The 19,071-nt window shown below is 41.4% G+C and overlaps 2 protein-coding genes and 1 long non-coding RNA gene across 6 annotated transcripts in view; 2 read left to right on the plus strand and 1 right to left on the minus strand.

Moving 5' to 3' along the window:
- IRAK2 (interleukin 1 receptor associated kinase 2) overlaps positions 1-14,488 on the plus strand; it is a 32,535-nt gene extending 18,047 nt beyond the window's left edge. Inside the window, exons 5-13 of one of the 2 annotated variants that reach the window (XM_073351234.1) lie at positions 1,681-1,875; positions 2,276-2,340; positions 3,005-3,119; positions 4,110-4,219; positions 6,272-6,467; positions 7,853-7,915; positions 9,972-10,172; positions 10,318-10,831; positions 11,253-14,488. In XM_073351234.1, the coding sequence (XP_073207335.1) occupies positions 1,681-1,875; positions 2,276-2,340; positions 3,005-3,119; positions 4,110-4,219; positions 6,272-6,467; positions 7,853-7,915; positions 9,972-10,172; positions 10,318-10,831; positions 11,253-11,377 (1,584 nt within the window). In that variant the 3' untranslated portion in view covers positions 11,378-14,488. The remainder of the gene's footprint in view (positions 1-1,680; positions 1,876-2,275; positions 2,341-3,004; positions 3,120-4,109; positions 4,220-6,271; positions 6,468-7,852; positions 7,916-9,971; positions 10,173-10,317; positions 10,832-11,252) is intronic. The other variant, XM_073351235.1, reaches the window with a different exon arrangement.
- Positions 1-17,751, minus strand: LOC140914123 (uncharacterized). Its single transcript, XR_012159778.1, has 4 exons — positions 16,456-17,751; positions 7,834-7,912; positions 6,207-6,336; positions 1-1,454 (listed from the first exon to the last, which is right to left on the minus strand). It is a non-coding gene; the product is annotated as an uncharacterized lncRNA (long non-coding RNA).
- TATDN2 (TatD DNase domain containing 2) overlaps positions 17,095-19,071 on the plus strand; it is a 14,054-nt gene continuing 12,077 nt past the window's right edge. For all 3 annotated transcript variants that reach the window (XR_012159776.1, XR_012159777.1, XM_073351233.1), the window contains exon 1: positions 17,095-17,861. Coding sequence is in view for 1 of the 3 variants with exons in the window: in XM_073351233.1 (XP_073207334.1) it covers positions 17,424-17,861 (438 nt within the window). In the remaining 2 variants the exon portion in view is untranslated. The remainder of the gene's footprint in view (positions 17,862-19,071) is intronic.

Raw genomic sequence — 19,071 nt, forward strand, 5'->3', positions numbered from 1 at the left:
TTTGGGGACTCAAAAAAAAAAAAAAAAAGTTTAATCAATATTTCCTACTAGATTCTAAAAATTTTGAAGGTTACATTTTAAACCTCTAAACCTCACTGACGATGTCCAATATAACATGATACAAGCATTCCAGCCAGAGGAGGAGATGGCTGTAAATAAATGCAATGGTTCCAAAGCTCCCTGCTGGGAAGTTAGTGTTTTGCACCTTTGTATATTGAACAGATTTATCAAGCTCGGGATGTGGGAGCTGCACGCTAATATTTAAGCTATTTCTTCCTTTGTATGTATTGTGACTTATAATATCAAATGGAGCTGTTCATTCAGTAAAAAACACAGGAGTTGCCAAACAAGAACTGATATTGGACTGGAAAAAAATAACTTTGCAGTCAGTGCTACATGCTTCAGAAGTAGGAGTAAAGCTCCTATCAAGCACCTAAATACAATATTTAATGTGTAACATGGAGAATATTTTTTCTTGATCCAGCTGATGATCAGTTTATGCCTTGAAGCATGAGGATTGATGGTTCTTGTAACTTGACTTTTGGGTATGTCTATACTGCAACAGAAGACCTGCAGCTGGCAGTTGACTGGGCTTGAGCTGTGGAGCTATAAAAATGCAGTGTAAACATTCTGGCTTGGAGATCCTCTGAGTGGTGAGGGTCCCAGAGCCCAGGTTCCAGTCTGAGCCCCAGTGTCTACGCTGCAATTTTATAGCCCCACGAGCCCGAATCAGCTGACCCAGGCCAGCCACAGCTGTCCCACAGATCTTTTATCGCAGTGTAGACATACCTTTAGTGTCACTCCTGATGGTATTAATTCTTTAAATAAACATCAGATCATTTTAAAAAATCAAACTTGCTGAGCTATTTATTGAGAACAAGCCAGAGTAGATGGTTAAAATGTTTATTTTATAGCTGTGTGAAACTCTAGCAATGTAACTGAAATCACTCCAAAACTGAGCTTATTTACATTTCCTTGTGAACTCTAAAATTGCCCTTTCACAAAAAAGTCACAACAAGTTTAAGAATGTTTCACTTGGAAATAGGACATTTTTCAGTGAAGGAGGACCCATTTTTGAGGCAAAGGAGTGAAATTCTCCCAAAAATGAGTGACATTTCAATCCAAACTAAGCCTTTTTTGTAAGCAGAGTCTGTACGTACAACAAAATTCACATTTTCAACTTTGTTCAATGCAAATTCCCCCATTGTGCAAAATTTCTCACAACAGCAAAACTACCAAAACTGAACTGTGAAAAACCTAGGGACTGATCATGTAGAAGAGCAGTCACAATTTCACACAACCTGTGTTTATTTTGTTGTCATGGAAGAGAAATTGTGGAGTAGAAAATGAACTCAGTAGGGATGTCAACACATCACAGACAGGGCTGAGAGGAATCCTGGATGTGAATTTTCTAACTTCAGGGGATATCCATATAGGACTCTCATCCTGGAGTCCTAGAAGACACAAGGAGTTTTGCCTATGTTAGAAATACAGGACTAGTTTTCTCAGAGCCTATCCACACTACTAACTGGCCTTGGAACTGTGTTGTAATCAGGTTGGGGGCAACTGTGTGTAACTGGGTCCTATCACTTGGCTGTGTTGAAAAGGCCCTTAAAGTCCTTAGCAGAGAGAGAAATCCATTGTTCCAGGGAAATAAACTTGTTTTTTTGTTATTTCTAGCCCTGTGGTTCTTCCAGTCCTCGGCAGGAAATGATTGCTGATCTCCCTAGTGGGAGCCTTTTGTGGACCCAGGGGGAAGTGATAAATGCTACCAATGGTTTCAGTGCGGAGAACAGAATTAACGAAGGTATTTTTGCTGAGGTCTACAAAGGTCAGAGACACAATGCAGTATACGTCATTAAAAGGCTCAAAGAGGCAAGTACCTACCCTTCCGCCTTTTCTTCATTTAAGCTTGAAGGGGAATCATTTGTTAACATCTCCTAAACATTAACCGTTATCATTTAATACACCACAGACTAGTAATCAGAAATGCTGCATTATGGTGTTTTTAGGAGGGGAAATGATGTCTAGTTTAAAGCAAGATCCCACAAACCTTTATGCATGTGAAACCTTTTACACGCATAAGTAGTCCTTTTGACTTCAATGGGACTACTAATGTGAGTAGTTACCTGCATGCATAATTGTTAGCAGGATAAAGTCTTTAGTTATTTATTTGCTATTCTACATATAAAATATGTTTTGGTTCTAGTTTAAATGAAGTCAGTGCTTATGACAGACAGTTGATTTTAGTGCATTTTTGTGGTGGTTTTCACAGATGGAATGTACAAGCCAGAATTCAACACAAAGATTCTTTCATACAGAAGTACAGATTTGCTTTCGGTAAGTAGCTATTTGGAAATTGGTTCTGGTCCGTCTGTCTGGGGATTAATAGATCTTTTACAAAATAACAAGAAATAATCTGATTTGTGTTAAGGGCTAAATTTTGCCCTGTAGGCACTGCACTGTATTGAGGATGGTGTGGATCTATACCAGGGTGACCAGATGTCCCCATTTTATAGGGACAGTCCTGATATTTGGGGCTTTGTCTTATATAGGTGCCTATTACCATCCCCTCCCCACATCCTGATTTTTCACACTAGCTATCTGGTCACTCTCATCTGTACTGACCCAGTAGGAGCTCTGGGAAGCAGCATGTCTCCATTGCTTCCAAAGTTCACCTACTTGCTGGGGGAGTGGAGCCACAGTGCTATTCTTTAAGCAGGTCCAGGGCAGCTCCTTTCTGCAGCTGAGCATCCCCCTCTAATTAGTGTGGAAGTGGATGGCACTATAGCCCCACTTCCTCTCTGCTGCAGTGTGAGCCTTGTGCACTCCTCATACTCAGCAATGTGCAACAGTTGTGATTCTGCTGTGCTGTTGTGCTCCCAGGGACAGGAGTCAGTACACAGTCTAGTCTATATGTTGTCAGTTTGGTCCAGCACTGGAATTTTAAATTTTCTGTTTGTTCTCATTTTACTTGCTAATATTTGTTGATATTTGGCTTCAGGTGTTGTCACATTAACATTTTACAACTAGTGGGTTTCTCACTAGAAAGTGGATATCACTGTCTTATATACCCCTACATGGAAAATGGATCGCTTGAAAACAGACTACAGTGTCAAGTAAGCAGAGGATTTGGGTCCTATCGAAGTACTGTATGAAAAGCATTTGTATCTCTTTGAAAAATTTTACTATGTTCTTTGAGTTTTATGTAATATTCCTGCAATTTGGGCAAGATCTATATTCATGTTTTCTAGGAGAATTCAACACATCCTTGCCAGTACTCGGGGGGGAGAGAATCTCTTCTTTACCTTTCCCACAGGAAGGGTAGCTTCTCTTCTTTCCTTTCCTCCCCCACCATGTGAATCATTAGCAACAGAAAAAAGGAGCATGAACATACATCAATCACAAGTATTGGAAAGGCTGCAAGTCTTTTTATGTACAAATAAATCCGTTTTCTGCTACAAGGCAGGTCACCTGTACTGAGAGTTTCTGCCATGCAGCTTCTGTCTTCAGAAAAAGGAAACTGTAAAATATGCAGCTATACAACACTATATGCATTAGATTTGGCAATATGTTGCTGAAAAATCAACTACAGTGTTTGGTTGTCAGAGTCGTGTGTTGAAATATAGTATGAAGTCAACTGTTTTAGGGGGAACAGCTTATGAGATGCTCAAATTCATTGTTCGAGCACTGTGCAGGGGAACTAACAGGACAATGGAAAGGACACTTGTGAATTCTTAAATAGGAACATAGGATTTACTGAACCAGATTAGATGACTGTCCTGCCTCCAGCAGTGGGCAATACCTTGTGTTCCAGAGGAAAGTGATCTCTGCCTCATCCGTACCGTCGTCATGTAATGCAACACGCCGAGTGTGCAGTGCTGTATGTGGAGGGTGGGAGGATTCCTTCCTGACCCCGGCATAATTGGTTTCTACCCTGAAGCATGAGATTCGTTTACCTCATCTTGCTTCCAGTTAGGTTAGTGAGTGTTTCGCCAATGCTTGCCGTGAGGGAAGGAGAAAGTCTCTTGCTTGTAAAACTAACATTGTTTTGTGCTTCTTTCCATAAAAAGAAAAACACACCAACTCTCTTCCTACTTTTGTTCCAGGTTGGTTCTATGCCATTAACCTGGGAGAAACGCATCACAATTTCTATAGGACTTATCCGAGCCATTCAGTATCTCCATAACTTTGGGATTCTGCATGGGAATGTCAAGAGGTAGGGTTGCTAGCTTATCGACATATCTGCAACTCCCTGTCATTCAACTGTTTCCAGAATTTCAAAAAACAGAAATCGCTGAAAGTCTTCAAGTCTGCATATGATCGTTCCCCATACACATCTGCTTCCTGTTCTCTTGCTCTTTTTGATGTCTCCCCTCCACATTTCCTTTACCTCTCTTTTTAGTGTGGCAAAAGTATATTCTTCTGAAGTGTTTTCCGCCATTCCCTTCCACTTTTCCCCATAGGTAAAATTTCAAATATTCCCCATACTATTCCAGTATTGGAGAGTTGTTTGTTCCCTGAAAATGTCTTAGAGTTGTTCTGTACATGAAAGTTGTACCACCTCAACTATATCTATAGAGTTGAAGTGGTACCACAGTGCACCCCTCTGGTGTGTATGCAGTTATATCACTATAAAGGTGTTTATACTGGTACAGCTACTCCCATATGGGAAGGGGAATAAGTCGTATCAGTATAAGGCACTTTTTTACTGTTGTAACTGTAACCACACAAGGGTTATACTGATTTGGTTATTTTGATTTTAAAAAAAAAAATCTTAGTCCTATCAGACATACTTAAATTAGTATTAAATTTGTGCATAGACCCAGCCTTACTCTTATACAAAATAATGTTTACAGCTCTGTCTTAAAATATACATTCTGTTAATTCTTTTTAACCTTTGGGTTTCCAAGTTTGATCAGGGTTTAGGAATGCAAGTTCAAGGACAGCTGATTTTTCCTCAGACTACCATAAACTCTTCATTGTGCTCAACCATCTATTTAACTCCACTCTCCAGTGTTTTTCTCCCACTGGTGTTAATGGAATCGTATAATTCCAGGTGAAAAAGACCTAAGGGGTGACTTGATCAGTTTATAAGTACCTGCTGAGGGGACAGAAATTTGATAATGGGCTCTTCAACCTAGCAGACAAAGATATATAATAAGATTCAAAGGCTTGAAGCTAGACACATTTCAGACTGGAAACAGAGTGCACGTTTTTAACAGTGAGGGTAATTAACTGGAAATTCTTACCAAGGGTTGTGTTGATCCTCATCACAGGCAATCTTTGAATTAAGATTGGATGTTTTTCTAAAAGATATTCTTTAGTACGAACAGGAATTAATTCAGGGAAGTCCATCAGCCTGTGTTATCAAGTAGGTCAGGCTCGATCACAATGGTCCCTTCTGGCCTTAGAATCTATTAATCTGTTAGGGCAAAATGTCCATTTGCTTGTGCCCTACAGCATGCGGCCTTTCATGGTATAACCTGTGACTAATATATGCTTTTTCGGTAATCATCAGAAAAAACGTATTTCCAGTTTTGTCAGGCAATGTTTTTTGTATCCCCATGCAGCTGGAAAGCAGAGTGCTCCTGTTCTTTGTGATGGTAGAAAGGTTTTAAATTACAGAATTTATCTGGTCTCTTTGCTTTGTTTTATCATGGGGCCATGTCCTGAGTTCCTTACTCAGTTCTGATGAGGCAAAACTCATTTTGAGGTCATTTGGAGTCCATTGTGGTCACAGAATTTGGACTGAGTAAGGACTGAGTAAATGCGGAGAAAAGAACTCGGGATTTGCCTGACACACTGTGATCTTTCCAGAGAATGGGGGAAAAAAACAAACAATTTCAGGTCTCTTCAACAGAGGAGTTCCCTATAGTCCATAAAACTGTTTAACTCAAAATCAAATGGGCCAAATTAATCCCTGATGATCCATGGTTTTCGAGGAACTTAGACCAGGAATGAAGATGACCCTATATATTTGCTAACAAACAATAAAATGTATACAACAAAACAATGTAGAATTAGATTAAATGGGAGGAAAACACTGCTACTGTCTGACTTTATTTTTGTTTAAAAAAAACAACATTCTGGTTTATGATTTATATCTCCGTTCACTATCCCTTTTCAACATACAAGACTGGAATCTCTAAAAGAGAATTTGCATAAAGAAGCCCTTAAATGTACTTTCTAAAATCACATCTTACCATAAGACTCTACATTCCGGTGTGAATGGATTGATCACTATTGGTATTTGTCTTACTTTATGCAGCTCCAATGTTTTGCTGGATGAAAACTTCACACCAAAACTTGGACATTCCGGTCTCCGACTGTATTCTGTGGAAAAAAAATCAGACTATGCTGTGATGAAAACCAAAGTTTTACAAGCTTCCCTCACTTACCTGCCAGAAGATTTTGTCAGGCATGGACAGCTAACACAAAAAATTGACATCTTTGGTTGTGGAATAGTAAGTTGTCTTCTTTTTTTTTTTTTTTTTTAAATATTAACCTTTGCTATTACAGTTTGCAGATACCTGGTTATATTCTGTGCACATAGGGTTTTTTTCTCATATATATATATATATATATATATATCAAGTTTTTCAAACATAAGACACTCAGATCAGCTGGAGATTTAATATCCATTCAATAATAACCAATGAAAGAGAGCCAAATTCTTCCCTGAAACGCATACATGCGACTCTCATTTAGATCACATAATTCGATGGAATGGTTAGTAGAGAAAAACATAGTTGCAGTCTACAAGATCTTTTCTGCAGAGTTTAGTGTTTATAAATAGGAACAAAAGGAAGTTAACATCAGAAAAAACTTCCCAGCTTGTGGTGTATCCAAGTCCTGTGATCCTGGGTCTGGATCCCTGATCTTCCCAAAGGTATTCTTCCTGCTTTGTCTCCCAAGAAACCAATTGATACTCCTTCATATCAACACATGAAAGGAGAGGAGGAAATTGTGTTGAATTTATCCATGATGAATATAGGTTTAGCTAATGCCTTCTATCTTGTTAGAGAGCCATCCACACAAGGTCAGACTATGACCTATAATCTTAAAAGTGTGGTTATGATCAATGCAGTACTATATAGTATTGTCGGGTGCTCATAGTCAGAAAAACGGATATGTGAACATGTTACCACCTTATTCAGTAAAGATGCCAGGTTTGTCTGTGTTCAAGTCATGTGCTGACTTCACTGAATGTTGCAAACATGTTTTTAACCCTGTTCATCCTCCAAATCCAATACAGTGTGGGTTAGAGTGAGCTGGATTATACTCTGCTTTGTGCAAAAACTGCAAAATTATCACTACATTCTAGCTGCAAAATCTTTATTATTGGTTTTAGTGGAAGAAGCAGAAAGACCATAGCTTGGATCTCAGTTCCCTTGTTCAATTTGCACTATTGGACTTTGGAAAAATTATCTTTCGGTTTGAAAACTAAGCAAACGTGGTATAGAAGCCACTGAGAGAGAATAAATATGATGGCCTACAATATCATTTTTTTAAAATTCTAGTTGTACTTTAAATTTTCATTTCTGTATAGAGTATTGTTACATCTGTTCAGTGAACACTATAGAACAGAATGACCATCTACTGCCCCTACAGTGTAATATATAAAGAGAGGCCCAGGCCACAAAATATGGATTTGGATCTAAACCAGGTTCCAAACTCTCTCTCAAAGGTTGTTCAGATCTGGAGTGCTGGTTTGTGCCCATCTTCTCTAAGAATGTAGGAAAAATAGAGCATTTTAAGCTAACAGGTAAATATTCCTTTAGTTACAATGTCCAGTTTTTTAGAAGAAGCCATCTAAATAAATTGTCTTACCTATAAAAATGTTCTCTAGGTTTTAGCAGAGATGCTGACAGGCACTAAGGCAATGGATGAAGGAAGAACCCCTATTTATCTGGTAAGAGAAAAGCAAAATAAATGACACCTGCCTGGTGTAACCCTTGCAAACAGTGCTACTGTAATGAAATTAGTTTGAGTGCAAAACTAAATACAGAGTTTGTTGCATACTGTACTCCTGGGGGAATTCTGCATCACTGCACAGTGCAGAATTTGCGCAGAATTCCATGCTTCTCCCACAGAATTGGGGCTTCAGAGCTTCTGGCCACCACTAGGGGCCAATGGACTCTGCAGAGCCCAGCTCACAGTGAGCAAAGCACCCAGCCTGGCAGGAATGGAGGCCCTGCATGCTTTGGGTACCCAGCTTGATCTCATTCTCCCGGGGATGGGAGAGACCCTAGGAGACCCAGCTCTGGGAAAGGGTGAGGAAGGGCAGGGCTGCACCACACCATGTCCCCTGGCAGGACAGTAAAGAAGCTGGAGGGGGAGGGGTGCAAAGGCTCAGGGAGTCCAGGTACCTGGGCTGGGGGCTGCCCCACAGCTGGGCTCTTTGGGGATGGGGTGCAGTTGTCTGGGCTCTCGGGGTGCCCTAAAGTTAGGGTCTGGGAGAAGGGGAGTGCTGGTGGCTGGGCTCTGGGAGGAGGGAAGTGTTGGTGTCTGGGCTGGGGGGGTGCCCCATGGCTGGGCTGTGGGCGGAGAGGAGTGCAGGTGTCTGGGCTCTGGGGTAGCCCCATGGCTGGGCTCTGGGGGAGGGGTGTGTGGGTGTCTGGGCTCTGGGGCCCCATACAGCCCCCTCCAGCACCCCACAACTGGAACTGGGTTGTCAGAGGGGTTTCTTTAACTCTGTACTCCAGGGGAATCTTTTTTGTTGTTGTGTGTATTGTTGACATACGTGTAGACAGGTATTTTGAAATAAATTACCAAAATAATTGAGACCAGAGTGGTTATATTGTGTTGTTTTGAAAAAATATGCAGAATTTTAAAATACTCTGGGGAGAATTTTTAATTTTTTTAGCGCAGAATTCCCACAGGAGTAATACTGGCAAATTTATAACTCCTAAAGAGCTGCTGCGTAGAAGCCAAACCTTGGTTCTGTTGAAGTCCAGTGGCAAAACTCTAGCTCACGTCAATGAGAGCAGAATGAATGCTCCAGTTTTAATATTGCTCCTGATTGTGTATGAGCTGCTGCAATGTCACTAGCGTTTAGATACCCACCTGTTTAGAGAGAGCAGCTCTGTTTTGAAATTGTAACTATTCATGTTCTTGAATCAGGAAGGTCTGCATTGAATAGTGAAACGTAAGTAGAAGGTGAATCATAATGGACTAATGTGCTGTATTTATGGCTAGGTGTACTCATCAGTATTTTGTACACAGACACATCACTGAATGTGTACTTGGAGCTGTGGAAATTACTTTAACAAACTCAAAATAAATTTGGGTCAGTTCACCTAATTGTGACAAAATGAATGCTCCTTTTTGTGTGAATAAAACCAGACCCTGTTTATTCCCTTGCACAAGTGGTACTTTCCTTTTGTGCTGTCATGCCCCTGAAACATTGAGTAAGAGGGGAAGGAAGTGAACCCTCGCCTTGTCATTCATTCCTTGCTAAATGCTTCAGCAACTTTCTAATGGATACCAAAAGTGAAGAAGATGACAAGTCTCAGTGATAAGTTCATTAGCAGAGACAAGAGGTTTCTGATTTTGTTGATAGATGTTTAGAAAAGGTAATTAACACACTTATCAATGCAATGTACAGCAGCCTTTTTTTTTTTATCACTGGCCTGATAATATTGAGAGGCCTGCCTGGAACTGCTGGAGCCTGGTGTAATGAAGCATTGCGTGCATGCCTACAGACCTTATGAAGCACAGAGTATCAGACTCTGCTGTTAAAACACAGATTTCTACCATTTGAGCTAAAGGAGAATTTCCTTGGGCTTTTATCTTTTGTAAGTCAGTCACTAGGAGGCACTAGTATGCGTACACTAGCCAGCACATTACACAGGGTATAGCAAGTACTCGGGGCGTGTCTTAAGTTCTTAAAGGGTTGGATAGGAATGAATAATTTTCTTTGACAAATCATTTCCCTCTTAACCAGTGTATCTCTTCCTCTTGAACAGAAAGATGCAATTGCCGATGAAATTCAAGCAGCAAGAGAAAGTTCATGCTCCAAGCACAAAACCTTTGAAAATCTTGCTGCCAAGGAAATATGCTGCAAATATCTAGACAGGAAGGTGGGACACTTGCCATCAGAAATTGCTGTTCACTTTGCCACTGCTATCTGCCTTTGTCTGCGGAAAAAGAATCTTGACATAGCAGAGGTAAGTGTTGTATGCCCTACTAGTCTTACATACCAAGGTCTAAGCCAAAGCAACCAAATGTGATTTCATTATTTTTTTAATGTCCACCAAGGAGAAGGATGTGGGCACTGATTAACTGCTTACCAGATGTTGTTGCTCTGAACAGGTGCATGAAATGATGGAAATGGCTGAACATAAAATAAGAGATCACAGCATTCTTGAAGGCAGCACTTTTTCTGGATTCTCCATTAATACCCCAGAAGAAACAGATGATGAGACAGCTAGTTACAATTATGGTTCTTCAGGTGATAGCAATGAGGACAGTGCAACAGCAAGGTCCCTGAAGTGTGCAAATTCATCCCCATCTTTACTAAGAGTCATGCCACCTGAAATGTACAATGGACAGATGTCACAGGTCCCTTGTGAATCGGATGAATCAAGTAGTTTTGTTTGGGATCCTGTGGAGGGTTCTGCATATGGCCCACCTAGCCGTGGCTGTACTGATCCAGAAAATGCCACATCCTCATATTCCGGGAGAAATGATGAAATATGTACTGGTGGCTTCCAAGAAAGAAATGTGGCATCCAATGAAAATAAAAACACGTTGGAAATAGTATTTCCTGCAAAAAGAATGGTTTCTTCAACCAATGCAATCCTTGACCCTTCATGTTCTTCACAAGGTAAATCTAAGTATTTTTTGGGAGTGAAAGGCTGAGTTCAGATCATTCAATATGTAACCATTAAATTATCATGACACAATGTCTCCAATTGTGTTACCATGACCACAATATTTATATAAGGTGCTCAGCTACTATGGTGATAGGCAAAATATAACTGCCTAAAGAGACTGATAGATCACTCCTGCAGTCTTTGAAAAAACTTCCTTTTATACATTTCAGCATATTTTGTCTCCTTGGTTATTATGTTACCAGTTAATTTATAGAGGCAATTAAAATCTAGTTTTTCAATTTAATTTCTTGTTTAGAAGTCAAATTTAAGCGATTTAGAATGGTTTCCCCTCTCCCAAATTATATATAATATCAGTGCGTTAGCCACAGATGGATTTTTGCTAAATATTTGGGCCTTTTTTCCCCCCCGCAGGATTAGCCAAAGAAACCTCCTGGGAAATAAAGATCAATGATAAAAAAAAGAAGCTTATGGAAAATATTTTACTATATGAAGAAGAAAAGCTAAACAGCTCTGAACTCTTTGAGTCTCAAATATGACTGAATTATCAGGAATGCCATCTTGGAAGAAGAAATTGGGCATCTTTTTCCGGTAGCAAGATGGTAAAAGCTAAACCACACACTTCATGTACGCTTAAGTAGGATGTTTTCAACAGACATGTTAACTCTCTTTGGAGAAAAAGAATAGCCACATCTCAGGTGATTCCAAGAGAACGTCTGCTACAGTGTAGATTAAAGCAGAATGCAACTTTTATGATCAGAAAAATTAGCATTGACCTCTTTCTCCTTGCCTTACTATGCTGAAAAAAATTAACACAGGCCAACTGAGACAATTGCTTGAATTAGCTTAGGGCAAGTTCTGTTTTGCACTGCACTTCACAAAGCATTTGTGTACAATATATTTCTTTTATGAAGAATTAGGATCCTGCACACTATACAGCAGGCATTCATTACATACTAGTTGGCAGTACACTGTAATATCCATTGCATCTAGCATACACAGGGTGATCAATGAACTTTTCATTTTTTCAAAACCAAGTAACTAAAAAGGTACCTAGTTTCATATAATCTTATTCCACGTTCTTGATTGCACTCCATATCCTAGATGATGTGGTGGGTGTTTTGTTTTTTAAGGAAAGTTCTCTGAATTCCATATGATTCCATTTCCAGTTGCATTGAAAACAAATGTTTGGACAATTTTAGATGTCACTGATGGTATGCTCTGGAACTGTACATATGAACATGTAGTATCAAAAAGCTACACTGAGATTGTGTACACTGACTGCCTTTGTAGCCTTGAGAAAGTCATTTTAATCTCTCTGTGCCTTAACCCTATTTTGCAGATTAGAAAATTAATACCTCACTAGGCTGTTTTGAGAGTTTTATAGTATTTTACAAACGTTAGTTAAGTGCTATTCATGTGATTACTTGTTTCATACGGTAGCTTTGGTTGTAAATGTATATTTTGGATTTTGATATAATTCAATATTTTAATTTAAAACCTATTTAATTTTTTATGCAACACTTGAGTTTGAATTTGTAAAGGGCCTGACGCAATGATTAAAACAATCAACTAAAGATTAGTTAGTTAAAGGGCTGGATCTTGAAGCCTTTACTTACTTGAGTAGTCCTAGTGAAGTAGCTGATTTCAGTGTGCCTACTCACTTGATCAAGAGCTGCAGAATTAGGCGCAATGTTTGTGATCACTTTGAAGAGGAAAAATGCTAAATATTATACTAGAACGCATGGATGCTACTCCTATTTATTTTCAAGAGGAAACCTCCTCAAGAACATCAGTGCCATTCTTATTCCTTCTTTTTTCTTTTACCTTGTAACAGAATCCTCTAATCCAGCATAAGGAAATACAACTTTATAATAGGAAAAAAGGACCTTCGGAACCATATAGCTCAGCTTTCTGCTGTGGGTAACCTCTAATATGTACTTGGGGAACATTCCCATTACAATTTGAGCAAGCAAGGAATGCAGGATTGGGCCTTGTATGTAATTATGGAAAGGTAAAATTTTCTTAGATGTACAGTAAGGCCTTCACATTCAAGTCCCTTCTGAGGACCTAGTTCTATGAAGACTTCTACACGTAACTCGCCAACTGACAATGGTAGGAGGAACTGTGGTAGACTATATATCTAAAAAACCCAAATATTGCCTTTGTCCAAATACTGCCTTACCAAAGTGGGGCAAGGTCAACTGTCAACTTGCATGATCTGCCCCAGTATACTACCTTTCATCTGCCTAGGGTGTTGTGTATGTTTTCTTTGGTCTTTTTCTTGTGCAAGGCCTCATTCTTGCATTGGTAGCTGATTTCAGTGGGTGTCCGTTCAGGCACAGCAGTCCATCCACACATTAAGAAAGTCAGAGTGGCCATACTGGGTGAGACCAAAGGTCCATCTAGCCCAGTATCCTGTCTTCCAACAATGGCCAATACCAGGTGCCCCACAGGGAATGAACATCAAGTGATCCATCCACTGTTGCTCATTCTCAGCTTCTGGCAAACAGAGGCTAGGGCCACCATCCCTGCCCATTCTGGCTAATTGCCATTGATGAACCTATCCTCCATGAACTTATCTAGTTCTTTTTTTGAACCATGTTATAGTCTTGGCCTTCACAACATCCTCTGGCCAAGTTTCATAGACTGACTGTGTTGTGTGAAAAAATACTTCCTTTTGTTTTCAACTTGCTGCCTATTAATTTCATTTGGTGACCCTTAGTTCTTGTGTTAGGAGGAGTAAATAATACTTCCTTATTTACTTTCTCCATGCCAGTCATGATTTTATACACTTCAATCTTTAGTCCTACCTCCTTAGTCATCTCTTTTCCAAGCTGAAACGTCCCTGTCTTATTAATCTCTCCTCATATGGAAGCCATTCCATACCCCTAATCATTTTTGTTGCCCTTTTCTGAACTTTTTTCAGTATATCTTTTCTGAGATGGAGCAACCACATTTGCAAACAGTATTCAAGATGTACCATGGATTTATATAGAGGCAATATATTCCGTCTTATCTGTCCCTTTCTTAATGATTCCCAACATTCTGTTTGCTTTTTTGACTGCTGCTGCACATTGTGTGGATGTTTTCAGAGAACTATCCACAGTGATTCCAAGATCTCTTTCTTGAGTGGTAACAGCTAATTTAGACCCTTTACCCAGTGCAGTGTCAGGTCTTAAGTTTTTTGGGGCAAGGACCACGCCTTCTATTTGTACAGTGCCTAGCACAGTGTGGGCACTACCAGAAGCAAATAAGTATAATTTAACTTATCCCTTCAATGTGACAATCTTATACCAGGTCCTCAGGTGGATACCTACACTAGTAACTGACCAGTAAGTTAACTGAATAGTAAGTTCCTGACTATAAGTGCCTAATCAAATTACTAATATCCATAAATATATTTTCTAGATGTTTTCTGGTATTAAATTTATTACTGGTTTAAAAATACAAAAAAAAATAAATTATGTGGACATTTTTTATAAATAATTGAGTGTTTGTTTTAAGATGTTCACTAACTGTTCTGAAGTAATATAACCTGGATGACCTATTATTTTATACCTTGGGGTATACAGTGTTTGCCTCTCTATGTAACTTGCTTAGTGTAATGTACACCAGAATTTTATTAAAATCTATATATTTTGAATCAACTTGGGGGGGAAAGCCCTTTCTGTAAGACCTGCCTTTACAAGATGTATAGGACAGCAAAAATTGTTCCAAACCACCTTTTTTGGCAACTTCCTGTCTTCAGAGAGCAGCTCAAAGTATCCCTACCTGTACAGAGTGCAATTATTATTTGTTTTGTGGTAACAGCTAGGGACCCCAGTCATAGATCAGGATTTCATTTTGCTAGGTGCTATGCAAACAATACTTACTCCATCCTCTTTAGAAGGCCTCTTTAGAATAGCTAAGGACATTGCAAGGGTGCAACGAAATGGAACACTAGAGACTGAGCATCATTCTATGCCAGTGGTTCTCAACCTTTCCAGACTACTATACCCCTTTCAGGGGTCTTGCATACCTCCAAGTTTCACCTCACTTAAAAACTACTTGCTTACAAAATCAGACATAAAAATAGGAAGTGTCATAGCACACTATTACTGAAAAATTGTTTACCCTCTCATTTTGTCTGTATGAAATTTTAGTTTGTAGTGACTTCACTAGTGCTTTTTATGTAGCCTGTTGTAAAACTAGAAAAGGCCTAGAGATGTATTGATGGACCCCCTCAACGACCTCTGCATACCCCAGGGGCCACATACCCCTGGTTGAAAAACACTGTTCTGTGCTAATGACTGGTGATTAAGTTAAAAATTCATGGACATATTAGGCTAATTTCAGTCTCTTGTCAGTATAATATAAAGCTGAAAGTAAATGTAGATGTCCAGTTGAAGTAGCATTTCCCGTGGTTAAGCTAGGAGGGCATTTAAATATGTAATCTATGAAGAAAGTATTACTGGCCAGCTTTCCAAAGATATTAATGGTGGTTTTAACATTTTTCTGGTCTCATTGACTATTTTATCTGCTCTCTGTATACAAACATTTTGTATCTTAAAATGAAACTTTAGTGTTACAAAACTTGCATCTAATAAAATTAACTATATTTTTTTTACTGGGCAGTGGTGAAAGGGGTGGATATTCTACAAGCTGACATTTACTGAGAATCAAATTGATCCTTTCCTGGCTCCACTTTGCATTAGATATTATACAAACACCATTTATTTTAGTAACTATTAACAAATTCCCTAAAGTAAGAAATTGAAATACATTATAAGGCCTTACCCTAAAGTGAGAAAACACAGAAATGAAGTTGAAATATGTCAACCATTATTAAACAAAATAATCTATTGATGGCTATTAGCAAACTAAACATTTAGGACATGGTACTGCAGAGAGTACACATGTGAAATTCCTACTGAAGTCAAAAGGAATTTTGCCTGCTTAAGGATTTCAAGATCTATCCTTATAGTGCATTTTTAAGGAGAGAAAATAACTACAGTATCTTTAAAGGGGAAAATATTGGCAGCAAATGATACATTGCTTCTCAATTCTGCCATTCTTTGATAAACTTTATGGAATTCAGTGTTTTTTATATACTGCTCCCCACCCATTCACCCCTACACACAGCTGGTGGGAGAACCTCGTCAGATGTAGCTGGCAATGAAAAATTTTGCTCAAAACCAAAAAAGGTGTGACAGTGCGTGTAATGGACAGAATGGAGAAAAAAAGATAACAGTGAGAGCAAGAAGAAGAGGTAATGGAATGATGGACTGGCCGAGCAAACAAATTATAAAGAATTTGCAAAGGTTGTAAAAGCTGTAGCCCCTGTGCTGAAAATATCACTTATTGTGTATGCTATACTGTACATCATTCTGACACAAGCGGATGGTTGGGTGAGTATAAAAACATTTGTGCAGCTTCTGAGAAGATCAGGTATTTTCTTAGTGACACAGTATATTTTGCTTTGCCTGTATTATTTTGTAATAAGGTATTAAATCACCAAGAATTAGTTTATCACTACAGCACTCACAAAACCACATCTCCAAAACCTGACCCCAGAAACTTTATATAATTCCACAAAGTCACACCATAGGGCTCAAGCCTGTAAGTATCCTCTCACCTGTACGTATCCAGGATAACGTGTTGCTCCAAAGCACGAAGCGGGAGACAGCCAAGCCAGGGAGCAATTCCGAAAGGCGGCCTCTGCCCCAGCTGTGCAGTGCTTTTCCCATAGCTTTTGTCCCTGAGCCTCAGCCTACATAACCTAGGAGCTCCATTCCCACTGAACATTGTTTAAAAGCCACACGTTTGTTTATAATTCAACAGGAAATTGCACAAAGCCCCCAGAGGCTCTTGCAAACCCCCCCCCTCTCCCTGGGAACGTTCTGAGCCACGCTCGCTCTCCGTGATGCGAGTAGGAGGGGTCCAGTGCCGGGCAGGGGACGGCCCCCCACCCCTTTTTTTGAAGCACACCCCTCGATCGCGCAGGGCAGGCGCCGGGGGAAAGAGCAGCGGGCTTCAACCTGCCGCACGCGCACGCAGCCCGCCGCAGGCTCCCGTCCCTGCTGCGGCGCAGGTCACGTGACAGCGCCCCGCGAGGGCCCAGGGCCCGCCACCTGCTCTCCCGCGCCGACCCAGCCTGAGCGGCCGCGAGCGGAGGGGCGGGGCCAGCCGGTAAGAGACCCGCCCCTCCCGGACCGCCCCCCCTTTTCGCAGCCTGTCCCTGCCGAGGCAATGAGAACGCCAGGGCGGGGCTCGGAGGGATGGAGAGGGGGAGGGGCCGAGAGGAAGGGGGGCGCCCCTGCTGGCCCCTTCTCTGGCTCCCTCCACCCAGGGCCCGCAGCCTGGACCCCCCCCGCCGGGCGCCGATCCCGAGCGGCCTGCCCCCGGCGTGGCTCCCTCAGCCGCTGTGGCCTCTTGCGGGGGCTGCCCGAGGAGCCCTGCGGTCTTCGTGGGGGTGGTCGCTCGCTAAGCTCGGGCTTTGTTGCCCGGGCTGCGGGTTCGCCCCGCCCCCGCCCCTTCGCTTCGGCTGCCCTCGCGGAGCCTGGCTAACGGCTGCGCTCCCCGCCGCGCAGGTGCCGCGCCCCGATGGAGCCCGCCCGGCGCCGCAAGGCGAAGGGCGCATGGGACGGCGGGTCAGACAGCTCCCCCGCCAAGTACCGCAAATGCGCCACGGCAGGGCCGCCATGTCCGTCCTCCCGCCCCGGCTCCGCCGCCGGCTGCCCCGCGCAGGCGGGAGAGGCCCGGAGCGCAGGGAAGCCAGCGGCGTGCGGACGGGCGCGGACTTGGCTTTCCCCGCAGGCCGTTTGCCGAGGGCTCTCTGCCGGCGAGATGTCCGGGGCCGCGTCCTCTGCACGAGGCTCCTCCCCAGAAGCCGCAGCCGCAGCCGATGGGAGCAGCGTCAGCCTGGAAGAGAGGGGTAGGGGCTCTTCCCTTCCCAGGAGAACCCTGTTCAGGAAACCTCTTGGCTGGGAAATGTCCAAGGCAGCTCTGGTCTCCCTGCCCCGGGAGTCTTTGAACCGGGAGGTATGTGATCAACAGTAAAGGCTGCAAACTAGAGTCAAAAGCTGACCGAAAACAGGAGGAGTTTGACAAAGCCTTTAATGTTTTGGTGCCCTGTGAAGGAAGTTATGTGTTTTGCTCCCTTTGTGCAGCTAATTCCCCGAGGGGGGCCTTTTTCTATTGCAGACTTCTTTAAAAATGCACAGGTACAGCTTCCTGGTTGAGAGGAAGATGAGATTTTTTGGGCTACATTTCAGGAAGAGTTGAAGAAGATAACAGTGCAGCGGCAGTGTTTTAACTTGACCTGCCAGCCACTTTTTAAAAATACCACACCTACTTTGGGGGGGGGGGCTGGCATCACAGGACAAGAGTCTTCACTTGTCTTATGTAGTGTTTTGCTATAATTGTTTGCCAGTAAAAGTGTGTGTCGTTTTAATGTAGTGCTCTGAAGCCGGTTTCAGAGTGGTCGTCGTGTTAGTCTGTATCAGCAAAAACAACGAGGAGACCTTGTGACCCGTTAGAGACTAACAAATTTATTAGCGCATAAACTTTCGTGGGTTAAAATTAACCCACAAAAGCTTATGCTCAAATAATTAATCTCTAAGGTGCTACAAGGACTCCTCTCTGATTTTGCTCTGAAACAAAGCTCAGTAAACAGGGAAAAAGGTTCATCCTGTTGCACAGGCAAGTTTTAGAAAACTGGCTTAACTTTTATGGCCTCTTGTACAAAGCCCTAGTAAAAATGTGTCTGTGTGGTTTTAAGGTAACCTGCAAAGGGAGAAAATAGGTTTGTGCTATCTGTTTCTTCTTGATGTATTAAAAAAAAGTCCAAAAAGTTGGTTTGTTTTGGCAAGATAGGAGGGTGGGGGAGGAAGATTTTTATCCTGTTTTACCTTGGAAATATCAGGAGCATAGTAATTGCCATACAAAATCATAGAAGTGGCTAATTTAATTTGGCAGCCTGTCTCCAACTGTGGCTGGTACTAGATGCACAAAGAAAGGTGCAAGAAACCCTTAATACTGTTGTATCTTGTCCATCAGTGAAGTTTCTAGTTTAACCCTAGTTAGTGGTTATTTGTGCCTTGAAGCATGAAGATTTTCTAGCCATGTGTGTTTTTTTCTTTAATGTAGCTACATGTTTTGCAAAAAGAAAAAGAGTACTTGTGGCACCTTAGAGACTAACCAATTTATTTGAGCATAAGCTTCTGTGAGCTACAGCTCGCTGCATCGGATG

The sequence above is a fragment of the Lepidochelys kempii genome, chromosome 7 (genome assembly GCF_965140265.1).
Source record: "Lepidochelys kempii isolate rLepKem1 chromosome 7, rLepKem1.hap2, whole genome shotgun sequence".
NCBI classification, from domain to species: domain Eukaryota; kingdom Metazoa; phylum Chordata; order Testudines; family Cheloniidae; genus Lepidochelys; species Lepidochelys kempii.